Below are 27915 nucleotides of genomic sequence, written 5' to 3'. Positions count from 1 at the left end.
CCGGTGTCCCTCGCTAGCTAACCACCGTCTTTTGGGATCCTGCCAACAGCTCTACCTTTCCAGCTAAGAAATACTCCCCGGCCCCACCCCAGAGGGGCTGGCAGCCATCTCCCGACCTGCACAGGAGAGGAATGTCAGGCACGTTGTGAAATACTAGTCCTGCTTCCCGGCACCGTCAGGCTCCGTTAGCGCCAGCGGAGCCCGACAATGGCAGGGTTTTCAACCCCAAACCACCGCGCTAGCAAAGCTTCCTGTGCTAACGAACCACCCACAAGCTGAAACACAAGCCCAAGGCACAGGCAAGGCATCGCGTGCAAGAGAGACGCAGGCAGACGTGCACACACATTCTTCTCCATCCGTTTTCCCTTCCTGAGGCACAGCTGCTTATTTGCTTTTTCCATGCTGCATCTTTAACCTGCCTTTAAAAATTAAAGCAAGCCTCAGCTCCGAGGCACTAGCCTTGGTCCATCATACTGGAAAACGAAGCAAACCTAGATGGAGAGCCAGCTGAGACCGCGGGAGACATCGGACAGGCTATCAAACCCTAACACTAACCAATTCTTGTTTAAAGTCGTATTTGATGCAGAAAGCATAAGAAAACAGGTGCATAAAGATGCAAGAAGCCATCCCTAAGGTCTCACAGGAACCAAATCAGTGCCTCCAAGCCCTAGGTTTATATGAGCCTGAGGCTTTCCACCCTGACTCAGGGGACAGTCACTTGTAACGCAAGGACACAGGAATGCACGGGTCACACCACCACACAAAGAGCACGCAGCACCCATCAGCAGAGGGACGACAGGGAGACGGGGTCTGGCGAAGGGAACTTTGTGAAACTGAGTAGCAGAGGGAAAGGAAAAAGTCACGATTTAAATCCTAACTCAGGGCAGAGCCGAAATCACTTCATGTCCCCGGAGAACCCCTGGAACTCCCTGCTGCTGGTCTCCTCTCACTGCTTGCCTGCAGCCCCCTGCTCCAGCAGCACTGCAGCTCTGGCCTGTGGATGCAGGAGGGGCATGGAAGAGGCACCGAGGGGGTGACATAGGCTGGGGGACTGGTAACAAATCCGTCTCTTGCTTTTAAAGGGTGGCTTCTAGAAGTGCCAACAGAAGCACCAGGGGCTCACAGGGTCAAAACCAGTGCAAGCAGGGGCCTGAGCAATCCAACCAAACCCTGTATTGTTCGATGCAAGTATTTAAAGGGAGGAGGGAGGGAGTACCGAAACCACTCTGAAGTTATATATTGACCATGCAGGCTTTCACCATCAGTTCTGGGCTCTGGAGATTCCAGCAGACATCCAGAACCGCTTTTCCTCCATGTGATGAGACCTGGGATGTGGTGGACAGGCTTCAACCCTGGGTAAGAAACACAGGTGCCGTCCTGCCTCTCTGGACCCTAATCAGAATATTGCTTCACCATTTAAGTTCAGACATTAAAATAAAAAAATTGAAGTGGCAGTTCAAACAAACAGCATAGTGTCATGTCCTGTTAAGAACTGATCAGAAAATTTCTCCTATACCTTCACAAGTCCCCTGCTTCCTCTCCACACCCACCAAAATCCCACGCAACAAAGCATCCTGCCCTTTAAAATGTCTGTATTTAACATATTTGGTGATGATCCATTTGGTGGGTTTTTGAAGGTCCAGACACCAGCAAAAGAAAAATAAAACCCCCACAGATTGCCAATCTCGGGAAGAAAAATGAGGACGCTAGCACTTCGTACTGCAACAACTCCCCAAACAACGTGGGAAGAGATGTGCTGGCACCTTATAAAAATCTTGAGAGAACAGCCTTGCAGTGGACTAAAGCCTTCTGCGCTCAGTGCAGTGTCATATAGTTGTGTCTACGCTAATACGCTTTGCAGATTTAGGAGTAAGTAAAGCTGGACCCTAATGTGCAGTACATTCAAGAGGTCATTAGGAAAACAGTACAGACGGCTGCAGTTAACTAAAAAAAAAAAACCAAAACAGTGGAATTATTCACATACAAAAAGTTACAGGAACATGCATTTGGGAGGAAACAGGTACTTAAATTAATCCTTTCCAAATGAACATATGCAATAAAAATGGAATTAACACCTGCGCAGATAAAATACTTCAGCTCCCTTACATGGTGATGCTTGTGCTGCATTTTCTGTTGTTTCTAATAAGATTCCCGATAGCTCTGAAAACATGACGTAATCTCTGCAATGATGCAAAGAACTGCAGGTTACACAAGGCTTTACTTCTTGATCCTGTGGCATTGTTTTGTAGATAATTTTCCCCGTTAATAACAAACTGGATTCAGGAACCGTCTGGATCTGCAGGGGTTTGGAACATTTTTTTAAGGGGGCAAAAGACGCATCTAATACCCATTTTCCATGACAGCATGTTCAAAAGTAACCTCAGCGGAAATGAAGACAAGGAGATGTAGAGAGACACAGCTCGGAAACTGCGCCACAGGCCGGGGAGAAGAGGGCTGTGAAGACCCGGTGAGCGAGTAACGGCTGCTCGCATCTAAACAAACAAGTTCTTTTTAATAGCTCAGCAACTTGAGCATTCAACTGAACATCATTTTATCCTGGGTAATATCAACATCTAAAGATCAATGCAATAATAGGATTTTACATAATTTTTAGCCTTCTGGTCCCTAAACATTTTAAAACTAAGCAAGGCATATCTTAGTTTTCCCCGCTATTTTGTTTTTATTTGGTAGGAATGTCAGTCAGGTGTCAGTCAGTCCCAAGGCTTTTTTGTTTTTAATTCTTCTTCTCCCCTCTTCTTCACCTTCTTGAAGACAGGTTTATGCTAAGAACCATCCTCCGGATTTTTTCTTCGTTCTTTAAAATATTAGCTTTTACAGCACAGATCTTGTCTTGCTGGTCTTTAATCAACTGTTCCAGTTCAGCCAGATCAGCTTTTAACGGTTCTACAGCACTGTCTGTGATGCTGAAAGAGACACAAGGAGTGTAATGTTATTGGAAACATTACGCTGCTTCAGGCTACTTAAGCCTCCAAGAAAGTACATTCAATACCTGAAAGTCTGCAAAGTATTTAAGTTGTGCCCACCCTTCCTGAAAGAAGGTTTTGAATAAGAAGCACAAAGGCAAAGCTAACACCACGAACAGAGAAGAATATTGTTCGAGAGAGATCACCCACAATTCGGCACTAAACCCTCACTTCTTGGCTAACCCAGCTTTCCTGCTAAAACTCTTTGCAGTTATTTCACCCCGCACTATGCATACATCAAGCACTTCTTTCATTTTATCCAGCCAAAAGCAGCAACCACCTGGCCCATGGATGAAGCAGCACCTGACTTTATGGGACGGAACACAGCAAGGACTAGAGAAGCCATGGCTGCCCCATCCCTGGCAGTGTTCAAGGCCAGGCTGGATGGGGCTTGGAGCAACCTGGGCTGGTGGAAGGTGGCCCTGCCTGTGGCGGGGGGGTGGAACTAGGTCATCTTTTAAGGTCCCTTCCAGCCCAACTATTCTATGATTTTAAGGACACCCACCTTTTACAGGGGCCCGTGGGTCCTACCATGATACACACGGTAACAGCCATCCCTCTGGGCCTCACCACAAGAGCTTAAATGAGAGAAGCACACGTGGCAGAGAGGAACAAATGCAACTGCTGTGGTGGTTGCTGGCCTGCTACCAGCAGCTTCCTCCAATAAACCAGCAAGCCAGCAGCCAGACACCAACAACCACCAGCAGCATCCAGCTCCAGCAGGTAGACATCTGAGAAGAGGCAAGGTATATGAAAACTGACCCATCGCTAGACGCTGACAAGGGCAGGCAATCCCACACTAATAGGAAATTTAATAAATCCTATGCTAATAAACCACAAGTGGGCTGATGCTTCTTAAGTGAATAGGGCTGTTCGGCTTTAAAACAAATGTGCCCCCTTCTGTGATGCTTTGCTGATCTGCAGAACACTGAACAGCCAGGGAAGCGACAGACTGAGCTAGCCTGCTGTCACTCTGAATTACCCAGTCACTTTGAGGACTCATTAGCTGAAGTCCACATCTCAATATCATTTAGTTTTCCCCTCCTTTCTACCACATTAGCATAAATCACAAAAAACATCACTAGAAATTGCACTAACATTTCCCCAATGGAAATTAAATTGTCTTTCACAGAAGCAAAGAAAACAAAGATGTGCATCCAAATTCCAGTACATATGGGAAGCATTGTCATCTTCATGTCTGATACTCTGTAATTCTTTCCTGAAGGATTGGACATGCCCTAGCACTACACCCACCTGATTAGGACCACATACGAACCCTTGTGAAGGGCAGGGATACGCTATGGCAGCCTGAGCTCGTGAAACGGAACCAAGCGGCTCTGCCGAGGGGACACTAGCCTGCCTGCGGTGTCACACAAAACAGCTAGCCGCTGTAAAGCTCGGTTTGACAAAAATCTGCCAACAAAATCAGCTGGGCAGTTCTTTCTTCTCACTCCCCCTGTCTTTCTGCACCACTGCCAAGGAGACAGCCTTAGTAAGCTCTGCCTGGAGCTCAGGGGACACACGGAGCCAGCGGATCATGTACAGTCACTGTGCTGGGAAACCAGCCGAAGTGTAAATGACTTGTTTGGCAAGGCCAAAGTGGATCCCCTGAGTAAGCACATGCCCAGGGAAAGGCCCGAGACTCGCTCCCTATCACTAGGTGCAGCACAAAGGAGAGCGATGCAATACCTCAGTTCCTCCAACCACAAGATACAGCCCAACAACTGTTCCCTTTCTCTTTGCAGGGGTGCTGCATTGTGAGGCCAACCAGACTTTTGAAGCCTGTCAAGGTTTTGGGATAGAAGGTGCTATATAAGTGCAAGGAATTAACATCGTTACACTTTATGTACAAACCAAAGCCCCGATTCCCACCCTAGCCAGTGGACTGGTCAGAAACTTACAGCTGCTGGCTATTTAACACATTGCTACCTACCAAGATAGGACTTAGCTAAGAACACCGCCCATACTTGCTTCTGCATGAATGAAGCACATGGACTGAGGGAACAGCAGGTCTGCCTAGGCTGACTGCGAATCCAGGAGGATCAATACCCAGTTCACGTTTAAGATCAGAGACACACAACTGGAAGTGACGTTCTGTTTCCAAGGAGCATAAACACATGTTGGTGAGACAAGTAAGGCCAAAGAAACTGCTTCTAGGCTTGACCTCCTTGTTTCTATTGCGCATGTCACCTTTGCTCTCCTGGCTTTCCAATGCTGTTTTTTTAACCTTGCACAGACGACAGCTGTTATTAAACACCACTGCAGAACACACTGAATTCAATGGCACAAAGAGAGCAGGTTGAGCTTTAGGAATCCACTCCTAGACCTGATTCAACATCTACTTTGTTTACTAAGCTCTTCCCCCATTGCTCCCTATATATTTGCGAAAAGAATGAAACAAATCAAACCCTCTCATATCACACAAACACTCGCATCTCCGCTGTCATGTACATCATGTGAAATTGAGCTGGAAAGACCTTAAGATTTTAACACTTTAAAAAAAAAAAAAAAAAAAACAGACTGCAAAAAAAAAATCCCCAAACCACAAAAATGACTGATGATGAATCTGCTTTGAAAAATGAGTAAAACTCTCCTCTCTCCTGAATTCAGAAATCCGTCTCGAGATACCAACCAAACTTTCCCTGAGTACACTCACCTTTGCTCTTTCTGTAGAGCTTCTGCATGCTCTCTGTTCTCGTGCCGCCACATCTGCAACTCGTTCTTCATGGCATCCATGTCTTCTTGAATGTAATCCATGATCCTGCCAAGCGTAAGGGCACTCTGGCACAGAGTCTGAATAGAGACCTGAAACTTCTCAATTTCTTTGGCTACCAAGTCTCTCTCTTTCTTCCTAGCTGCTTCCGATACAAAGGGCTTCTCCTAATAGGAAGGATGAATAAGAAGGAAAGCATCAAAACTAGGGAAAACGGTTGTTGTTCATGAGATACTGAACAAAGAATGCTTTGGAGACTAACTGAAGCAACGGGAGAAGTGTTTATGACAGTCTGCAACAAAAGAGAAGAAACGAAGCAACAGCCTAGACACAGATGAGCAGACAGCATGCCATACGCAAGTCACCGCTGCTGCAAAACTGTGCAATAGCATCAGCGCTGTTGAATTGCTTGTCAGGTCACAAGTGCACAAAAGGAAAATTAGTATTTGATCCCATAAATGATCTCACTGATGTTGTCATTCTCAACATGGTCTTTCGCAAAGCGGTGGGTGTATCAGGGGGGAAGCCTCTTTTACATTCAGTCATGGTTTACTTCAACCTATTTCTATATATTGAAAGGGAAATTTCTGTGGCTTAACATGGCATCATTAAACAGAAGCTCAACAGACGCATAATAAGCAACAACACTTTTGCTATCAATCTGCCGCTGCCACTGGCTGCCGCCGCGTTCGCTGTGCAAATCACACACCAATCCGTCACCGCGACACGCCACAGCCCTGCAGCAGGACACGGTGGATTGGCATTTACTCAGTAATGCTGCAAGTCACAATGCGTAACGATGATGTCACGTTAAACTCTGGAGGAAGATGATGATAATCCAAAAGGCAGTAATTTGGAGAAGCAGCACCTCCGCTCACCATGTTATAGGCTACTGCACCATAAACATCCATCGGACTTGCTTGCCACAGTGTTTTGCTGCTATTTGGGAGCCACGGTGGATGCTGCAGGGCACAGCCTCCTCCTAGTTCTCATCAGTCCTTTCAAGATGCTTCTCTCCCTCCACTGTATCTGGATTTCCAGCTCCTAATGCTGGTCCTAATAATAGCACTTCATGCTGCACAGCTAAAATAGACGGTGGTTATTCCGTGCCTTGTACTTCTGTTAACAGTGGTTGTAAAATCATGCAGGCTGCAGATGTGGCCTCAATAAACTCCACTACTCAAAAATAATTTGGTCTTGTGCACACTTCCCTCATGTGCAGCCAGCAGAGTCTCTGTGGTCCATCTCCTGAAGCCTTCAAGCTTACTGCAAGTTAAATACAGAGAAAGTGTTTGCTAAAGCGCAAAGTCATGGGGAGCAAGAGGATGCCATAAAAATAGCAAAGTGATGCCACATAACTAACACACTGCAATAATCTCATTCCAGAAAAGCCTTCCCTGAAAACAACAATCATCATAAAAGAAAAGTCCACTGGATTTTTTTCTCCGCCATCAAGAAAAAACAAGCTAATTTTTTCTTTCTTTCCAAGACCCCTACAGGTCAACTTCCACACCTGAGTTTTTCTTTAAGACACACAAAGTTTTAAGTAAAATTTATTTAAAGTCATTTTGGTCATTTAATGTATGCCGGAAAACTAGAAAGGTCTTTCTCTACCACCCCAACCGCAGGATCAACCAATTCCGAAGCAGGGCTCCTCGTGGCTCAGCAAACACAGAGGTGGCAGTGTGCTTCCCTCGCGCTGGGACACCACATCTACCACGCTGTCCCCTCCTGCCCCCTTGGCCTGTCTTCCTGTGTGAGCTGCGGGCTGTTTGTTCAGCTGCGCTTGGAGGCAGCAGGGACTACTGCCAAACACATTTCAGCAGCCCTCGGCTTGCTGATGAACTCAGAGATATATATTATATATTTTAGAAAAATACTTCTAAAAGATTTGAAGGCTGAGATTTACTTACCTCCAATGCTTGTGTTTTACCACACACGCGGTGCATGAAAACTGTGGGACTTCTGAGTTTACTGCCATTTTATAATGTTCAAGTCGTTTAATTAGGACCTGGGCTGAAGTGGCAAATGCTGCTGAACTTGTGACCTTTGCTTCCTAAGTCAGTTCACGAGTGCTGGCTAAACTGTTAAAAATAACACTCATCTTAATTCCTTCTCACTCGACCCATACCTCCCTCACAGAAGCAGGTGTTTCATTATACTACATCACAGAAAACACATCACTTAGATGCTTTCTGGAGCCATCCATGTGTTTGCTATCCTTTACGACGCAAAGATGAAAGCGCTGCTTCTTGACCCATTTTGTCCCCCGAGAGCGGGTGAGCACCCCCGTTCCGAGCACAGCTGCCTAGGGTTGAGCAGATCTTCTCCCCTGGGTCTCCTCCTTGGCCAGCGTCTGAGCACTGTGGCCAACCAAGTTCCCATCAGTGTTGTCCAGCCTCTCTCCCTGTTGATCTTGCAGCTCCCTGGAGAAGGGGCAGCCAGGGCAACGCTTCCTAAAGGCACAGATCACAGGACAGGGGCCTGGCACACCATCCGTGTACCAGGGCTCAGCACACATCTCAGGCCGACAGGAGTTTCTCTCCTGGAAATATTTTTTTGCCCCACCGCCTCGCTGCAGCTAGTAAAGATGTATGAGCAGATCTGCACTCTCACAGGGTTCCAAAACTCTTTGCCCTCTATCCTAACTCTGTTTTCCTAGTCCTTGCTACGTGCTGCGCTCCACCAAAGCCATAGGGAAAGCTTAATGCCTGGCACCAGGCATTGCTGGGTAATTGGGAAGTTAGCTGTATGAAGACAATCACTTTCAGTTCGGCAGCAGAACAGAGCTGTGTCAGATCCAACAGCTTCCCAAGGAGAAGTCCCACGGCCTTGCCTTTCCTCTCCTCCCGAGTGCACCAAACCTTTACCGCTTTCCTCCCTGCCACCCATTTTAAGAAGCCACAGCCAAGAGAGAAGGAATTTGTTTCAAATACGGCTATCTCAGAAGCAAGAAGACTCAGCCAGTCCATCATCTGAGGATACAGCTGTGTGTGTGAAAACTTGAGGAATGCTTCGTTTTTGTTTTCCAAATACTGAGTTCAATGTTTTACGTTCTCTGGTGTGACCTCCCTGATACACAGACAGTCCAAGCAGCTACACTTCTCAACACCAGCAAGTATGGTATGAAAACAAAAAATAAAAAAGCGAAAAACCCACAATTCAGTAAACAAGCAAACCAGAACTGTATGCTATAAAACACAGATCCAACTAACAATTTGAAATATTCCATGCTAAAATACACAGCTGCTCAAAAAGCTGAAGTTGAAATAAACCACTGCTGAATATTTTCTATGAACTGGGAAGATGTCCTTAGAGTGCATTAGTAAATATTAAAAAATAATTTTAGTGTCCCTGTAACTCCAGCATACTCTTTGTGTAGTTGAATTGTTCAAAACTCATATGAAAAGGACAAAAATATTGTCCCATCCAAAATAATTTCAAGTACTGAAACGACTACCACGAAAAATCTATTAAATTCTGCTTGGAATTAGAACAGGTACATCAATAGGCTTGTTAAAAAAAACCCTCTGTCTTTCAAACACAATGTGTGATATTGAAGTGGTGTAAGAACACGCAGTTTTTTAGTGTTAAGTCTCTAAAGGAGAAGCACTTAAATGTCAAGTTCCCGATAAAAATGTCCCAACATCTGAAGGTGCAGTAGCTCAGCTGGCACAGGTTGTCCCTCCTCACACGAGTTAAAAAATAACCGTCAATTTTTCTTCTTTCATTTCACCAACACTTACACTACCAAGATGCCACGTTACATTTTCCTGCAGCCTACAGAAAGCTGAGCTCAGGACAGAGAATTATCACCATAAAACACTCAAGCTTTGCCAGCTGATTATTGTTGATTATAATTGTTGATTAGAAGCAATTATGAAGGGTGAAAAAAGCCATACTGTCTGTTCTCAGTTTCATACTTACAGTTATGGGTTAAAATCTACATGGGACGCTCTTTAAATCACTAAGAATTATGGCAGATGGTTTATTACAACAGGCAACGTGGGTGGTAAGAGTCCTGAATGCCACCTTTGCTCATTTTGCACAAACATGTAACAGGATATATTCAGTTTTAAGAAAAATGCCAGAATCAGAATTGTTCCAGTCTATTTAATTAGGCCATACACCTCAATGAACTCTCCTTTCACAAAAGCCCAAGAATCAATAAATTATCCCCATATAAAAGACTCTATCACTTCTGTAGGCCCAACACGCTTCCTTCATGTTTTTCATAAGGCACCAAGATAAATGTTTATTTTGGATTCCTGGGAAAAAGTCTGCCTTTCCCATTACCTCAACGTGAACAGAACACAATGTGGACTCGGATGCAGGGACCTGAGAAATTAAAAAGCAGGAATTTTCTTTTTCATCAATAAAGGGGAAATTATCAACAGGGCACCAGAAACCACCAGAATTTACTTGTGTTTCATTTACCCTCACTAAAGCAATTAGTATAAATATTGCAGTGTGCACAGCTCCATAAAAATGGATCACTTGCAACACATCCATTTCTGATAGCCGGGCTGTTGAGGGCATTTGCAGTACCCAACATCTACTAAGCTAAAAAGGCGATACGAATTCCCCCACCACCACCACCATTTGAAATTTATTTCTAGAAACAGTATTTGCTTACTTTTATAGTTTCTCCTTTCTTTCAATTTTTTTTAATTAACAGTTTTTAAATGTGAATCAAATTATAACAAACATCCATCAAGCACTTAATAGTTTCTACAGCCCCTTTTAACTATTGTATTATGTCCCGTTACGAAAACAGACCCAAGTAATCATAGTTTTATTGAGCTATACCATTTCCCCCCTACCTCTTTCTATAGGACAGGACAGAAACTTCATTTTGGACAAATAATTTTGATACATTCAATGCAAAAACAACAAGGTGGGTTTTTTTTATTGTACAAAATATTTTTTGATCATAAAGGGTGTTTTCTTTTCCTGGTTTTTACAGAGTCTGCATTTTAAGTAGATTGTAACTATCCACTAGGGATCACCATAAGAAACTCTTTCACAGAAACACAGGGAAAACAGTAATGTTAAATCATTTCAAATGAACAGGATGCTTTTTCTGCTTATGCCAGGTACCGAGTTCAGTAACAGGCCAAGGAATAGGAGACATAATGTTCTTTACCATTAGATTTAGCAGTTTGACCTGCCTCTCAGTTCCAAGGCACCAAAAGAAAATAAAAGGATAGCTCTTTAAAGGATGCAAATTTGTTTGTTTGTTTTTTGTTGTTGTTGGTTGGTTTTTTTTTTAGGGTGGTGGTGGTTCCCCCTGCCCCCCCTCCCGTTCACATTTGATACCTCTAACAAGAGCTGCACTTTTCACACGTACATAAACACCCCAGCTCAGCCCCCAGAGCCAGTCTGCTTTGCTTCACGCTCAGCCTGTGCTGGGGAGAAGGCAGTTCATAAAACCTTATGTGTTTGGTGCAGCATTCAGCACGCTAAGCAGAATCCTATGGGTCTGACCACACACATGCCAAGAGACAACTCTAGCGGTAATTAATGATAGCAGAAAGTATTAATTCAGCCATAATGGCATACTGGGTGCCAGTCCTCCCCAGCTTTCCTCTTCTGCCTCACAGTGCTGAAACACTCTGGGTCCAGGACCATGTCCTGTTGAAAAAGCAGCTTCTTTCCTGTTCAAAAAGCATTTGCAATAAATTTGTTCCTTGTGTTAAAACAACTGCCTTCACACCAATGTATACTCCAGCCAAATCCACTGATAAGCTCTTGAAACATATGAAAGTCACCTGTACTGTGTCCTACAACACACCACTGCTACATAGCTGATGCACTGCATCCTCTCTGAGGGATGGAAATCACAGCTGTCCCACTGCACTTTTATATATCCTTTCTGTTTAACGTATCCATCTGCTGTCTCATGTTGTATTTATACTGCACCCACCGGAGAGAACATTTTGTGCTTTTGTGCACAAAGGCCACAGCAAAGGAGCCATGATACCAGGAATATCACAAGAGTGACAAAAATCCTGTTCCTGTGTTCACAGCTTGTAATGCAATTACTTGGGGGCCACGGTTTTTTTTTTCTGAGAGTCGGCAGTAGCATAACAAGGACACTCAAGCATACACTCATTCAATTTAAGCTCCTGTGGTGCTTGTCCGCTGGGTACAGTTCTGATTTTCCGGGAATTGCATGCTTGCAGCAAAACTTTGTCACTGCAGCTTTATTCGGATGACTGCATTAACGTCACATCGCCATGAACAGAGCTGTCACACAAAGGTGAAAGCCCTTCTGCAGGTAACTCCTACTAAATTTTACTGTCAGCATTTCTCATGACATACTACGCTGGCAGGATGCTGAGAAGCTGTGGTCTTGGGTGGTGAGCCCTTCAAAATACTTAAATGGTGGGATATATGAATACATCTGGTTAACGTGACATGTTAACTAATTGCATTGACTGGAGGAGATACCCAATGTCATGCAGCTGATGGATTAATACAAAAATCAATGACCTGAAGAACTTTAAACAAAATCAGCAATGATTGTATTTGTTCTAAGCTTACAAGTACATACTTAATTTATCACATTTGCAATTAAATTTAATATTACCCAGGTGCTAAGCTATTTAATATCACTTGTTCCTTGCAGAAACCTCAAAGCTGCTGCTTTTCTGAAGCTCGTGAACTGTATTTGGTAGTGCAAAGATGGGAATTCTGCAATCCCACTTGCTTAAACTATTTAATAACCTGCCTACATTTTCCACACATCAAATAAATGAAGTGGAATACAAAATGTAACATCTGTTTCTTTCTCTGTTTAACATTAGAGAGTTAGATTCTAAACAAATACATTTAGGAAGTCTTTTTAGGAATTTGTTAGGCTGAACAGAACTAATCAAGGCAGCAAAAATGCTGTGTATTTCCAGAGTGACCTCTTTGTTTGACCTGAAAATTGTGTATATTATTTTAAGTTTCTGCACATGCAAAACCTACATGATGAAAGTCCCAGTCTTCTTTCCTTTTCTCTTTTTCTTTATTAAAACTTCTTAAAAAGCAAATGCATGTTTGGGAGACACAGCACATAAAAGGTTTCAGAGGAATGCTTTTAACACAAATAAATGCTCCTCGGCAATCAGAAGTTAGAAGTAAAGGTGTGAAACATCCCCAAGAGTTCACCAGTGTTACATTTGGACTAAGTATTAATTCTAAACAACTTCACCTAATTTCTAGTTGATTAATCCACAATAAATCAGCTAGATCCATTGATCATTTTCTTGCTGAATACAGGACTTACTAAAGTACTACCCAAAAGTTCTAGCACTTAAGAGTACAAACGTATTTTTTTCTCCCTTCATTTTCCCAACTGGCAGAAGAACAAGGCTTAATAACGACTAATGAATATAACTGGGAAAATATTTCATTTACTTTTTATGTCTTAAATAGTTCAACGAAACAATGGAAGATGAACATTCTTACTGATGGACACAAGGATAACCATCATTTCATCAGACATAATTTCCCAAAGCAAGTACCTTTTCAAATTTTCACTGGACTTCTGGTTACCTTACTCCAAAATACAGAAGTACAATTACATTTTACTCTCAATGCCTAATACGTTTTGGAATACAGTTGCATACTGATGTAGAAGATATTTCTTCTGGAGAGTTTGATGGAAAACAAATTAAGTAAGAAAACTGACAGTCTGGGGAGAAATGGTCAAATCCCAGACTGATACTGCTTCCCAGCAGACTGCAGAGCTAGACCTGGCACAAAACCCACGGCCATTTGAACACAGCGTGCTGGCCAGAGTTCACTGACCCATTCTTGCAGTCCCATCAACATAACGGGACATGGTTCCCCTTGCCTGCCTAGACCACTTGGCAGGAATAAACCACTTGAAATGCTTCCTTCTTTTTAATTACTTTTGCTGTCTTTCTCCAAAGAGATTTCGCAGACCAGTAACTATTCCTCCCAGAACTGCTGGTCTGCAGTCTCACAAGACAAAATATCTTGCCACTGCCTTCCTCCTGACGTTAGGAACATCCCTCAGATGGGAGGCAGGTTCACAATGCTAGGGTGACATGAGCATGCCAGACCTCCACCTGCCACCCTCCGCATATCTGGTCCCTGAAATATTCCCAGAGGCAATGCCACGTTGGAAATGTATTTTTTATTTTTACTGTCTCCTGCATCACAGTGTCTCTATCCCCTAAAATAAATTCCCAGGATTCAGCAATGTCTCCAGCTCATGTTTTCTTAACTACATCTATCAAGTCCCAGTCACCAACTCTGAGCACTTTTAATCATCTTTTCCATTGATTCCCCCCCCCCCCCCTCCCGCTGTCAGGAAAACCACACTTCTCCTCTCTGGATTGCAACGACTTCAACAACATAATTTGAAAAGCAGTAGCAGCAAAGAAACCTACTGCAGTAGCAGCCAGCTGCTTGGATATGAGATCAGATGATATTCCAGGAGCTTAGCATTGTATGCAAGTTTTCACGTGATGGACTAGGAAGTCAGCACGTTTTTTTCCAGAATTAGTTGTCTATTATCAGTGCTGCTAACGCAGATCAGTGCTTCAAAAGATCCAACAAAAGACAAACAAGGACTGAATGAATGTTTTAGAGACTGAAAACAGGCGACAGGACTAAATGGTTATTGTAGAAGGACACCATTGTCCACGTGCATTTACAAAAATCTAAGGGGTTAAAAGGGAATAGTTTTAATTGCTCTTATTCAGAACAAAAACCCCAGAAAATTTAGCACCGACACCAGAGGAAGCTTCCCGAGCATGAAACCTATGCAATTTTGTAAACCCTTCCCCACTGTCCCTTTCTATGCCCAGTGCGTAAGCTGACAGGTCACACCACCAACCAGCACAGCCTACAGAGCAATCATGTACCGGTGGAAGACGTTAATAAATGAACTGCTAATGCTGCTCCCAAACTTGGTCTCGAGACTGCTGGTCCAACAGCACCACCTAGTAATAAAACCAGGAACAGGAGCAGCTGGATCACGCCACCGCACCGGTGCCAGCTCAACACCACTCCAGCAACCAGCTTTAGAGCTACTGCATAAACAGCAATGGCAACTTTTACCCCTTCGTTGCTCCAACCAGTTAGGTAATGACAGAACTTATTCAAAAAGGCACATTTTCACATCAGACGTATTCATTGGCCATAGCCAGCCGTGTTTCGGTGATCAGCACACAGACGCTATGAGCTGCACGTTTATAAGAAACGGTAATTCGGCAAGCTGGATAAAGCTGTAACTACTCATAACCGTTTATGAGCAGGAAACTAAAGGTGCTTTCCTGTTTTAAGGATTCATTTTCTTCATTAACCTCAGCCTCTGCAATACATGAAAGGAGTTTTCTTCCAGGCGAGGAGGCCTGTAGCTCAGACAGTCCCAAACTTCAGGGAGGGAGATACTCCCCCTGGAGTCTGATCTGCCATCCCAACTTTCTCAGTGTGCTGGGGAAGAAATGAAAAGCGGGATGTGTAGCAGCATAACCCGTTACCCCTGGACATGAAAGCATATGGAGGTATCTCTGTTCAAGAAGAGAGAACTGTTGATTTTACCCTCCCAAAATTTAACACCGTGTCCCTTTGTAACCACCTCTACAATCTGCAACAAAAGTTATACAAGTTCTAGGAAGGGCCATTTTTTAAAAACATTCTACTGTCTACCATGGTTTTAGCCCCTCAGCGACCTTTTTTTTTCTGCTGTACACTTTGCTCATAACCTATCATAATATCATTACTCATTCCGAAATTACTATAGCTGATAAAGCCAAAAGAGGCAGTCAAGTGGTCAATGCTTCAGAAATCACTGATTTCCGACAGCTTTTTGAAAGAGCTTGATGCTCTGTGAAAAGCTGCACTCTCTAGGTCTGAGTTGCAGCGTCTTAAAACAGAATGACAAATTATAGATCATTCCTGAAAAAGGAAATTGGTAATAAAAAACTACAATACTGAATGAACATTTAAAAAAAAAAAAATATGATGCGATTGGAATTGAAGATCTAAGAGTCCATGAAAAGCACTCACCTTTCCAAAAAACATTGCATACCTGCCTGTATTTTTATAACAGCACCCTGCAATGCATTCCTCAGTGCCTCCTCACCAGCGCATCAAACTAGCTTAGTGATTTAGAAACTTTACAAAGGGCCAGTGGATCAGAAAAGCCCATCTAAATGCTCTGCCTTTTGCTGCTTCTTGTAACATGAGCTCTGCAGGGCTGTGAAAAAACAAGACCTCTCCAGCTGTGACAGAAAGACACTGAAACTAGGGGGGTAAACTTTTTGCTTTGGGTTTTTGATCACTGCTAGACCCTTTCTAGACCTTCTGCAAGTGATCAAAACAACAAAAATCAACAAGGAAACCCAGCTACAAGCAAAATTTCTTCCCCACTCCTAACTACTGATTGTGGAAAAAAAATCAAATCAAATCATTTCATAGATTCAGACCTGAATGCTGGGGTAAGCTAGGATGTTACTAGTGAAACAAAATATAGACATACATTACACGGTTAACTGTACCAGAGATCCCTTTTTTTTTTTTTTTAGACAATGATAATGACTGCTGGGCAATAGGATACTGCTCTTCAAATGCCCAGAACACAAGTAAAATTGAAACAATAATGGTGCAGCTGTGCAAACGCACAGCATGTCCTACTACATCTAGGGCAAGGCTGAAATCAGCAGACTTTGTTCTGGAAAACAAAAGAATAGGCTAAAGAAGGCTCCCTGAAAAATTGTACTAAAATACTAAAAAAAAAAAGCCCTTCAAACCACAAAATTTTTGTGAAAGAGCGTACTGTACAGAGAAAGTAACAACACAGAATCACAGAATCATTTAGGGTGGAAAAGACCTTTAAGATCATAAACTCCAACCGTTAACCCAGCACTGCCAAGTCCATCATTCCTTTACCGTCAGAATTAATAGCAGCAGCCACTTCATTGATTTCAAGAGAAAAAAATAGTCTTTCAACATGTCATTCTTCCCTCGCCCTCCCCAAAATTCTACCATGTACTCAGCAAGCCCTTCTGTCGAGCCGGCGCCTTCTGTCCAGCCGCTTTCAGGGTCCCCTAAAGCAAGCATTGAAATCTCATATTAAGGAACTGGCTCAGACAACCTTAAGACATCTGACAGACTAATGGAGAACAAAAGCAGCATAACACATCAAGAAGGAAATCTTGATCATAAATAGAAAAAAAAACCACATTTGAGCCATAGAAAAAGGTCTTGATTAAAATATTTAATAGTCACAGTTCTTTGAAGGCCATTACCATCTTACCCTCTCTGTTGTCTTTGACGATTTCTGTGATGCCTCATAATCTTTCTTCGTTTCTAGGATTCTTTTTACAAGCCCACCTGTTGGAAAATCAGTATAATTCTCAGCATTGGTTGGCACTAAAATGTTGTTTTAAACATTCAGACAATAAAATCAAAACCAACTGCTTAATATTTTTTTTAATGTAAACAATTTTTAGAGCAATATGAACAGCTTTTTATTATGTATTTTAATTATTGAGATAGAAGGTATTTGTTATTCGATCTTTTTTCTCCAACATCCTCTAAACCAAACTGTATCATCAATATCAGTTACTGAACAATTCCTGGTAGAGAACCAGGTCTCTGAGCTGTATTAACACAAAGGCTTTTCCTTTGCACCCCTCTTTGGAAGAATTCAGGAACTGCATGGTAGGTATATAGATAGATATTCCTTTGTGAGGAATTTTTGGATGCAAAGTGTATCTGCCTAAGCCACATCCAGTGCAACCATAATGGAGGCCCCTGAATCAGTGATCTGAGGTCACAAATAAGCATAAATGCCGTTGAGAACTGGTCCATCAATTTTTCTAAAAGCTTTTCTATAACTTGCCTTGAACAGCCAATCCCATCTCATGTGTCAAAGCTGACAAGCTGTACCTGACACTGTAAGAAACTTTAATTTATGAGTTTTATGCAGAATTTTAAATCCTGCTGACATTAAAGATTTATAGAAAATCTGTACTTAACATCAGTGTAAATCCAGCTGCACAAGTAAACAAGACTACATTTGATAAATAATTTCTGTTTTTCTTGCAAAAGCTGCAAGCTCCTACCCTCAGGAGGTATTTTTCTGCTTTATTCAGCATTTTAAGTGTTCAGCATTTGGTTTAAACCCATGGTTTTATTCTATGGATATATAAATGTATATAAAAGCAAACATACCATGCTTTTGATCCTCAACCAGCTCCACTTCTGGCTCCTACAGATGCAGGAAAACATCTTTAGTTGCAAAACGCTGGCATTGCTATAACATACTATTCAAAACAACTATTCAAAAATTTTCAGCCAGAAGCTACTTAAACAAGTAAGTTACAAACAAACTATGGAAAAAGGTTCTATAAATTTGTAACATGAACAGACCATTTCCATATCTGGCATTTCTGGCAGCAGCGGTGCTGCCTCCACCACAAACTGGTCATCATCATCATCGGAAATCTGCTGGTCTATGATCACGCTTGCGACCATTTTACCGCTACCACTCCTGTAAGAGACATAATAAAAACGAAAACCTATTAAGATCCATCCAAACCTATTAAAATCTATCCAGAATAGAAGAGACGACAGTATCCTTCCTTCCATAAAATAAAGCAGCACCAACTAAAAGCACATCAAATTCTGTCATTTCCATTCACTGCCCAACTCTGAAAACAGTTAGCCATCCTTCTCTCGCAAAAGGATCTTTATTTTCCTTCTAAACATACTACTTCAGTGACTGGCCCTTATCAGAGATCAAGTAAGCCATTTTGTTCATAGTTTCAAATGGCTGGTTCAGCCGTTTTTGGACGCCAGCTATTCACTGTATGTTTACTGTTCTACGTTTATTTGTTTCAGAGCTCCCAAAGGCAAAAAAGTTAAGTCACATTTTTGAACTTCCAGATATGGCTACCAACCGTAACTTTTAGATAATACACTGGACTTGCAGAAACAATCAAACAGGCTTGACTTTTCCAGTCTGAAGCAATGAGCAGTGAGGTCAACAGTCTTAAAGCCGCTCAGCGGCAGGTGAGGCACAGAAGACCTGAGAACAGCATGGCACAAGAGCTAGAAACATCTGCTCCGCATCTCCCACATTCCTCACCTTTCTGGAAGCAAGGCCTCCACACTTTCTTGACGTTTTACTCGGGGCGGTGCTGGTCGGGCACTGCTAGGACGGGGAATACGTCTGCAATAACAAAGAGGCTTTTTCATGTATACTATAAAAGGAAGCCTCACGTGTCCTCCAAAGGAGCAGACATGTACACACACGTGAGCTAAGTAAATCAGTCAATAACAACACTGAAGACATCCCCAATGTGCAATTCAATTGCAATAGTGATTATCACAATATTTGCTGTCCTAGGAGTCTATGAAAATCTAGAAAATCTAGAAAATTAGTGTCCTAAAACAAAAAAACACTATGATTCCGTGTAAATCCATATCTTGATTTGTCTCACTAAAAAAAATAACACGTATGCAGCACAGTTATTTATCATTAATAATAAATTTAGCAGTAATAGCACACACTGCAACGTAAACTGAAAAAAAAAAATATTTTCACAAGTGATGCAATTACAGAAGCCTTCCCTGGGCAATGAAAAACTAAATGGGGATTCAAAGGGCAAGTTCATCTTATCCGTAACACCATGCTTATGAAATGCACATATGTAATGCAACCTTCTTCTCATTACTCTCCACACGTCCCTCATATTTTAATAACATTACATCGAAGCACTTTATGGATTAAGAAAGTAAGTCCAAAACATTTCACTATGTTCAAGTTTTCTTTATAGAAGGAAATGAAAGTGAATAAAGGGGAACCATACGTGGGATAGTATTTATTATCTGGTACCACTAGAAGAAGCATACTGCTCCAAGTTTCCTTACTCTTTTCAAATGGCCTGACTGTATTACCTCTAGACACATCACAGTTTGATTCAAACAGAATAAAGGACAGGAACAAACCTTTGGATAGGCTGAGGTGGAATATCATTAAGCACTTCACCGTTTTCAGATACTGCAGGCTTTTCAGCAGCTACATTCTCTGTTTCTCCTTCTATCAAACAAAACAAACATAAATTATGGCTTAGCAGGGCAAGGCAAGTCTAACTTTTGACAGTATTTTGAATCTTATCAGCACTATAATTGAACATGTGCTCATGAAATAACAACATCACATGACAAACTTTTAAAATTAAAAATAAAATTCTATAAGCTTTTATTGAAGTTAATATCTTGTGAAATTCCAGTTTTTAAACACCTTGAGGCATTCACAATTCAAAAGGGACACTGAAAAAGCATGTAAAATGGTTCTATTTTTTATTTGCTTCTTAATCTTATGAATTTCCCTCATCTATGAAAATGAGATCATCTCAAATCTTTCATAGTTGCATGGTAACATTTGCAATATTTCAAGTTCCTCGTTATACAAAATTGTAACAGGAAAAACCATATTAAAAAACCTATATTGTCTGTGCTGTGTTGGTTTTTTTAAACCTTTCTTTTGTTTACCTTAACAACTCATTTTCCTCTACCGGTATTCTTAGTTGACCCAGATTTGAGCAGGGGTTTGGACGGGCTGACCTTCACCTGTCCATCCTTTCAAAATCAAGGATTAGATGATTTAAGGATAAGGGCTTCTTCTGTAACCCACCAGTTATGCTCTCCATAGGGTTGACCCCATTTGCAATTTAACTCAGACAGAACCAGTTTAACCACACCTTCCCAGTTGATAGGTTTCCCACCGAGTTACTCTGACCAGTCCAGTCCAGTCAACAGCAGGAACACACACCTGCCAAGCTCAGGTCGACCGTTCTCTGTAATGGCAGAGAACAAGATGCATGACGTCTTTGCCTTGACAATCTAACTGTGCAGAATTACGGAAATCACTCACCACTTTCTGCTTTAGCATTTCTACAAATCGCTTTGGTAGGTAAAAAGCATTCAGTGGTTTTGGATTCCATCTAGAAAGCTTGCTCAGATGAGTAACCTGTCAGTCAGCATTTCTCCCATGTAATGGCACACACACAAAGGGCTGCTCTAACGCTATGGCCCACTGCAGCGTCCTTCTCCGAAATCACCAACAAATGGCACCATTGACAGAAAAAAGGCCAAGGCAGCTGGGCTTCTACCAGCCCAAATTTAGGCAAAGAAATGCATGTATCCTTCCCAGTTGCATTCCACTTTCCCAATGGGTTTGTGCATATTCTCTGAACAGCCATCCTTCTCATTTAAGACTACTGACCAGTACATATGCTGTGTTTTTATACAGGGTGTTTGTTTTACATATGGTCCACCGGAGAACGTAAGGAAGCCAGGTAAATACACTTAACAACCCTAAGTGCTGGGTGAAGCTCTCCCTCAGTCTTCCTGGTACAGGAACAACCACCAGCCATCAACCAGCCCTACAATGGTTGGGACACCAGCTGGAGCATCCCCATGGTAAGTCCAAGCCAGGCCCGAAAGCTGTGCTCTGTCGCTGGCTGTACCAGGAGCTTCTTGTGATTCCCTGGGTACCTGATTTAGCATCCCTGCCCCACGGATGCGATAAGAGATTTCAAAATTCTCCTTCCAGACAGTGAAAGGCATTTTCCCACATGATGGAGATTCCAGAAGTACAGAGAAATAAAAACTAGAGGTCTGCTCGTTCTTAAATCATTTGATTTTGCATAAAGACTCTACTTGGAGCCCACATATGCAATCACAGGAGCCAAAACAGCCCACTGGTGACCGTGGGTGTGCTGGGTACCCAGACTCAACTAAGCACTCTTCGGCAGCCCTTACGCAGATGGGCTGGGGAGAGGCGTGAGCGCATCCAGGATTTTTAAGTTTTTGTGTTACATTCAGTCTGTCAATAGTACAGCTTCACTTCTCACACTGGAAAGCCATCACTGACCTTTGGCACAGCAGGTTTCTGCAGGTTTATGGGATGCACAGTCCTCCCTTGCCTTCATATCCACCCAGCTCCCAGGAAACAACACCTGCAAGAACCACTGTTTGTGTTTTCAAAGAAAGAGCTACCATTAAGCAAGGAGGGACGTCTGCTGAAGGCATTTAGCTTTTGGAACAGTTATCAGCCATAATCAAGGTCTCGGCTGATTTTCTGCTCTCACTATGTCCCGATGTGCACCACGCTGACGTAACAGCTGCCCACAAGATAATCAGTAGTTGCAAGGAGTCCCCCAAGCATTCATCTACTCTGTGTGAAAAAATGAGCACCTCAAAAAAATCTCACTTCCCTGGTTCATCCCAGCCCCACAGCACCAGTGGGGACAGAGCAACGACAGCATCACAGCACAGTGCTGTGGCACCTGCACAGAGCAAACTAAGAGATGTATCGAAGGGACCTCCGATACAGCAGATTTCCAGATTCACAATTACTGTCCTAATTATCCAGTTATTCGAGGAAAGGTTTGGTGGATCACTTTTAGCATGAACAGAAGCCAGAAACGCAACAATAGGAGGAGGGAAACAAAGTAATGTGCTGACATTAAGACAAGGGAAAGTGTACCTTTTATTAATCTGGTTGATGCAATAATTACCTGTAATATATCTCAAAAAATTCCCCACAGGTTCTGCTTATACTCAAGTTAGAACCCAATGAAGTGCTCAGAAACTATGACACTTCTTTTTTAAAAAACTTAACCCGAAGCACTTTCATAGATGGCTTTTTGATACTCTCTTAAATAGAAATACTTGGATAAAGTCTAATCAAAGTATTCAAACACAACTTGATTATATTTTGTTACAGTTTAAAAGTTCTTTAATACATAGCATAAAAGCAAAAAGGCTCTCAAGTAGACAAGTGCTTTATTTATTAAAAAGCACTGGGTTTTCTATTAGAAGTTTTTAACTATCTTTGGTATGTTCAGTGCTCTCACTGTAATGTTTCTGAGACACCGGCAAATTCACCTGGAAATAACAAATACATACATCCATTTTTCAACAATCATCTGAGCAAGTTAGGCATGAAGCTGACAACTACAGCCAGCTTCTTACTTAGGAGCTACTACTCGAGCTGGGAGAACAGGGACAAGCACATTAGGGAGCATTTCCAACAAACTCACACTTCCGTGCTAAAGACATCAATCTTCTTGTCACTAAGCTGAACACACTCAGACACAAAACTTTTCTTTAAAGTCAAAAGACACTGGAGGTTCAAAATGTTTGCCTTGACATAACAGCTGAGTAGACACTCCTGAAAGTTAAATGAGATGTGTAAAAGGTGAATTCTATAAACCTGTGCAACAGATTTGAGAGGCAAAGCCATGACAATCTACTTTGAACTAGGAAAGCACAGGGACTGCTCACCCCTCAAAGGAGTCTACCCAGTCCAGAAATTCAGAAGCAGTTCACAGAATGCAATACTTTTTTTTTTAAGTAGTCCCAAGTACCCCCTAAACCCTTGAAAACCTTGTGGAAGAAATATCTCTAGCTCTTTTCTGACTAACCTACTCCAAAGGTAGGTTTGGAGTTACGGAAGGGCAGCAACTGTGATTTTCAAGTAGTTTCAATGCTCAGTTTCCATTTAATTCCACTGGAGTATAAATCTAATGCACAATTAGCCAACCAAAGCCTACCATGGACCAGCTACAGAAGCAAACAAGACAGTGCCTAAGCATCTTGCAAGGACCAGTTTCCAGGATGGGATGCAGTGACAAACTAAACAGAGTTTCAGTAGTTTCCTAAACCCTTCTGCGAGGGTGAAGTGGCACTGACACCACATGAGCACTCCTGCCTTCAACGCCCCGCTCCCTCCCGTTAGCACACGCATTCCCGCGCTGCCTGAAGAGCTGGATCCGCACGGCTGTTTGAGATGCTGCCCTCCCAGCCCCCGTGCCAAGCCAGTGGAAAGGACGTTCAGGTTTTACTTATACGCCAGTTCTCTGCGGATGGGTGGTAGGTGGCTGTGACAGCTCAGCTGAATGAGTGACAATGTCTTAAGGTTACTCTGAGATAAACTTTAGAAAGGGGCCTGTCATTACTCCTCCACAGAGAAGCGCATCTTAACATAATTACAAAAACTGTGAGAAGATAAACTGCACCAAGGAAATGCCCAAAAAAGCTCATTATAGAATTTTAAAAGGCTCAGGAAAATTTTACATAATCATCAGTATCAGAAAAAGCCTCATACAGTCCCACACTTCTAGAGTGACCACAACATACAGCTATCCTCCCTTCTTGCCACAGTGAGTACATTTATGTGCACGTGTCTAAAGACAGTGGTACCCCCGTAACGGCAGAAGGGCATGAGCACACAGCTGAGGCTCCAGTCGGCTGGGACCTCCCTGGCTCGCCAGGGCTGTTGACAAATGATGGAGAGCGGCTTGGTGAGCTCCTCTGCCAGCTCCCTCAGTGCATCCCACCTGGCCCCATAGACTTGTGTGTGTCCAGGTGGAGCAGCAGGTCACTGCCATGTCCTCCTGGGCTGGGGGGGCTTCATTCTGCTCCTCATCCCTGTCTTCCAGCTGAGGGGCAAAGAAAGCATTAAGTACCTCAGCCTCTTTCTCACACTTTGTGGCAATGTTCCCCACCACATCCGATAAAGGATGCGCATTATCCTTGGTCCTGCTTCTGTTGCTAATGTATTTGTAAAAACATTTTTTGTTATCTTTTATGGCCGCGGCCAGCCTGAGCTCTAGCTGACCCCCCTTCCTTACTTTTCCGAGAATCAAGAACTCATCTCATGCCTGCTATGCCCAAGACATCCTCCAGCCACCACGCTGCCCATCAGCCCTTCCCTGTCTGTAAACAGCAGGTCCAGCGGGGCATCTCCCGGGTTGGCACACTGACCACCTGGGTCGGGGAGTTCTCTTCCACATGCTCCAGGAACCTCCGAGGACTGTTTCTTCTCCGCTGTGTTGTATTTCCAGCGGACATCCAGTAAATTGAGGTCCCCCACAAGAACAAGGGCTAGCGATCATGAGACATCTCCCAGCAGCTTGTAGAATGTTTCATCCGTCTCTTCATCCTGGGTGGGTGGTCTGTAACGGACTCCCACCAGGATATCTGCCTTGTTGCCCCCGCCACCACCACCTTCTTGCCCATAAACACTCAACCCTACTGTCACCATCATTAAGCACTAGGCAGTTGAAACAGTCCCCAACAGGCAGAGCTAATGGAGGACACCATGGGAGAACAACTGATATGCAACAAATCCTCATTTACAAAGAAAGAAAGAAAAAAAAAACCACATCAAAAAAAAAACCCCGCACAATGGAAAGATTCAGAGCTTGAATGCTCAGAAACAGAATATAAGACTGAAGCAGAATGCAGAAATAATACTCAAGAAGATCCAGGAAAATAAGTTTATTTCAGCCAGTAAACAACAGTTTTAAAATCCTATAAATGATTCTTCCTTTGGAAATCTTCACTTGCAGTTAAAGACACATGAACGCAGCAAGAAGGGACAGGTGATCACTGACTTATGACTATTCCAAATAGCATCCAACTTGGCTACCTGCAATGACTGTTCTTATCGACTGCCATAATTGATTTCACATTCCAACTGTGAAAGCTATTAAATGCATGAATAACTATTTATGCTTACAGAAAATTAAGGTTCACCAATGCATTACTGTGTTACACTATCTTATTGAATAAAGCTGAGAAATAAAGAACAGTCAATAAATATTTGGTTCTTATACCGCTTGAGAATCCAATCCAAATCATTAATGAACCTGGGGGTACTTCCCTTACATACATTCAAATTATAAATAGAGGAATATAAAGTTATATTCCATAACAGATACACTCTAATAGACAAGACAGCTTCAAAGGATTAAAAGGAATTAGCATGGAAGTTCTCTCAGTTGTGTAAGGTCACACAAATGTCTTGGCCAACTGTCTACATTTCATTAGACTGACACAGCTATGAGGCCCTGAAGGACACAGGTGGACTGGGAAACAGCCTTTGACCTCCCACATATGTGCTGTCAACTCTCCCAACTAGGTCAAGCATCTGGATCTGGAGAAAACAAAAACGTAGCTTTTTTCTTAAATCTCAGTTCTTCCTCCTACATTTTGCTTCTATGGCTCCATGTACATTGTAGCTGGATACAAATACCTCATTAACAATGTATGTCTTGGGAGCTATATACAACTCGAAAAAAAGATATGGAGAAATAAGAATGCAGAGATGGAATTTTCCTCTGAAATCCTGTAAAATGCAAACACTAAGACTCTCAAATATTTTTACAAAAAGGCAACATGCAGTGACTCAGTTCTTACATAGCACCAGTCACCCAGGGATTCAGGCACAGCAGCCCTGCATTCTCCGTGGGACACTAAGTACCGTGTCTTTGAAAACATGCATAAGAGTAAAGAAACAGAAAATAAAAGTAACTTTTATCAGGGAACATCCATTTTCCAAACCAGGACATTAATCGCAGGATGTGATTAAAACACAAGGCAGCAGTTGGATTAAGTGTAAATCACCCTCCTTAAATCATTTAGCTGCATGGATTCAAGCTCAATCCCAAAGCACTTAAGTCAGACTTTCCAAGGCAGTCAAGTTTTTATCCTCCTTACCTTCCTGTTTTACTGCAAGTCCTGTTTCAGCTTTCTCTTGCAATTTAGCACCACTGTCCTCTGAAATCCTATCTGCCATGCTCTTCATTTCCACAGTTCCTATAACAAAACAGTTTATAGTCAAATGAAACCAAAGATACAATAACCATTTAAAATAAAAAGCCATGCCAAATACCTGTTACACTTACTATTTATTTAAGGGCTATCCTGGTTTAATAAACCAACTTGAGTGTAAATAAACAACATTCAGAGTTCACAAAGACTTTTTACATAACTGCGGATTGAACTCCTTATATTACTGCAAACTAAAGCCAACTTCTTCAATTCAGAAACTATTTACAGATATAATTTATTAGCCTGATAGCTGGTGAAAGAATACAATATTTATCTAATAAAGCCTAAGTTGCTGCTAAAATACACAATATCTTTTGTATATTACTTGGGATGCATAATGCACTTCGGTTTGTTTCAAAGGCTTTAGCTTTGAACACATTTCATACTAAAGCCATTAAGAAATTGCAAGCAAGAAAAGCTCATTTCTGGTAGCTGAACTCCACAACTTGCTGGTAATGCAATAGAGCCTAGTCCACAAATGCTGTTCACTTCTGATGCTACTTAAAACAGGGTTTTTTTTCCAGGGGGTGGGGGGAGATCATTTCATCTACCAAATATCTTAAATTAATTTCCCCAGCTGCAATAAGATGATGTTGACGAAAGCAAAGTAACACACAGTGGAAGAAAGTTGAAATATTCAGGTATATATCTGATTTCTAAATTATCTGCTCGGGTAGAAGAGACATTCAGGACAGAGATGCAAAGGAGAGACGATTCAGCACCATTTGTACATCATTCCTGAAAATATACCTCTGCATTGAACACAGATGGTCAAGAAACGTTAAACTATTCAGTTTGTCAGATATGTACAGAATGGGTAGAATATTTAGCATTGGTCTTATCATTAAATATATATATATACACACACACCCCTTCACTTGGGGTAATATGTTCAATTCTCACACTCCTCAAAATGCAGCAGAAGCAGGATAAATTAAGAAATAGGCAATATTACAGATACAGAAACCATGCGTGTTTAAAACAGAGGCACTCAAAGTGCTGCCCAGGAACCGAATCCAGCACTTCCAAATCTCCTGATCTGCAAACAGGTAACAATTGTAATGCAAAAGAACAGATTCACAGGGCCCCTGTCTACAGCCAGGACACCTCAGGTAACATTTCTACCACCAGAACAAATGAGGAAACAGTTTTGATAGCACGGGAAAAGATTTACTAGATAGACCCCTGCCTAAGGCTTGGGTTGAAGCATCCAATACTTCCAAAATCAGTGACAAAATCAGTGCATGGAGTATAAAGCTGAAGCTTTCAGGACATACAGATCAGTAGCAGATGATCTACTCCTCCAGCCATGCCACAGGAAGCATCCACAAAGACAGGCAGGCCATTGCAGCAGAAATGCTGAGTTCTACTAGTTTAGGAGGAGATTAACACACAGCAAAGAAAGGTCAACCAGCAATTTCATTTACCTGTGCCAACTAAGGGCAGGATGAATTGTCAGTTAAAAACTGAAACTAGCTTTTAAACGTTCATCACTGACCTACACAGCAGTGCTTCAAGTCACCCGTAAGGTGTGTGCTTAGCAGAAAAGCCAAACTAACA

The 27915-nt window shown here is 42.3% G+C and overlaps 1 protein-coding gene across 4 annotated transcripts in view; it reads right to left on the bottom strand.

The window, feature by feature from the left end:
• Nucleotides 1-2493: 2493 nt before the first annotated feature.
• Nucleotides 2494-27915, bottom strand: part of TRAF3IP1 (TRAF3 interacting protein 1) — a 45537-nt gene continuing 20115 nt past the window's right edge. For 3 of the 4 annotated variants that reach the window (XM_037398211.1, XM_037398212.1, XM_037398213.1), the window contains 8 exons: nucleotides 26242-26340; nucleotides 19678-19768; nucleotides 18815-18898; nucleotides 18097-18217; nucleotides 17899-17935; nucleotides 16979-17055; nucleotides 5641-5864; nucleotides 2694-2924 (listed from right to left, as the gene is read on the bottom strand). In XM_037398211.1, the coding sequence (XP_037254108.1) occupies nucleotides 2759-2924; nucleotides 5641-5864; nucleotides 16979-17055; nucleotides 17899-17935; nucleotides 18097-18217; nucleotides 18815-18898; nucleotides 19678-19768; nucleotides 26242-26340 (899 nt within the window). In that variant the 3' untranslated portion in view covers nucleotides 2694-2758. Of the gene's footprint in view, nucleotides 2925-5640; nucleotides 5865-16978; nucleotides 17056-17898; nucleotides 17936-18096; nucleotides 18218-18814; nucleotides 18899-19677; nucleotides 19769-26241; nucleotides 26341-27915 lie in introns of all 4 variants that reach the window. The other variant, XM_037398210.1, reaches the window with a different exon arrangement.

The sequence above is a fragment of the Falco rusticolus genome, chromosome 8, assembly GCF_015220075.1.
Source record: "Falco rusticolus isolate bFalRus1 chromosome 8, bFalRus1.pri, whole genome shotgun sequence".
Lineage (NCBI taxonomy): Eukaryota > Metazoa > Chordata > Aves > Falconiformes > Falconidae > Falco > Falco rusticolus.
The sequence above is the reverse complement of the archived record's forward strand: the minus strand, read 5'-3'. Positions and strand labels throughout refer to the sequence as shown.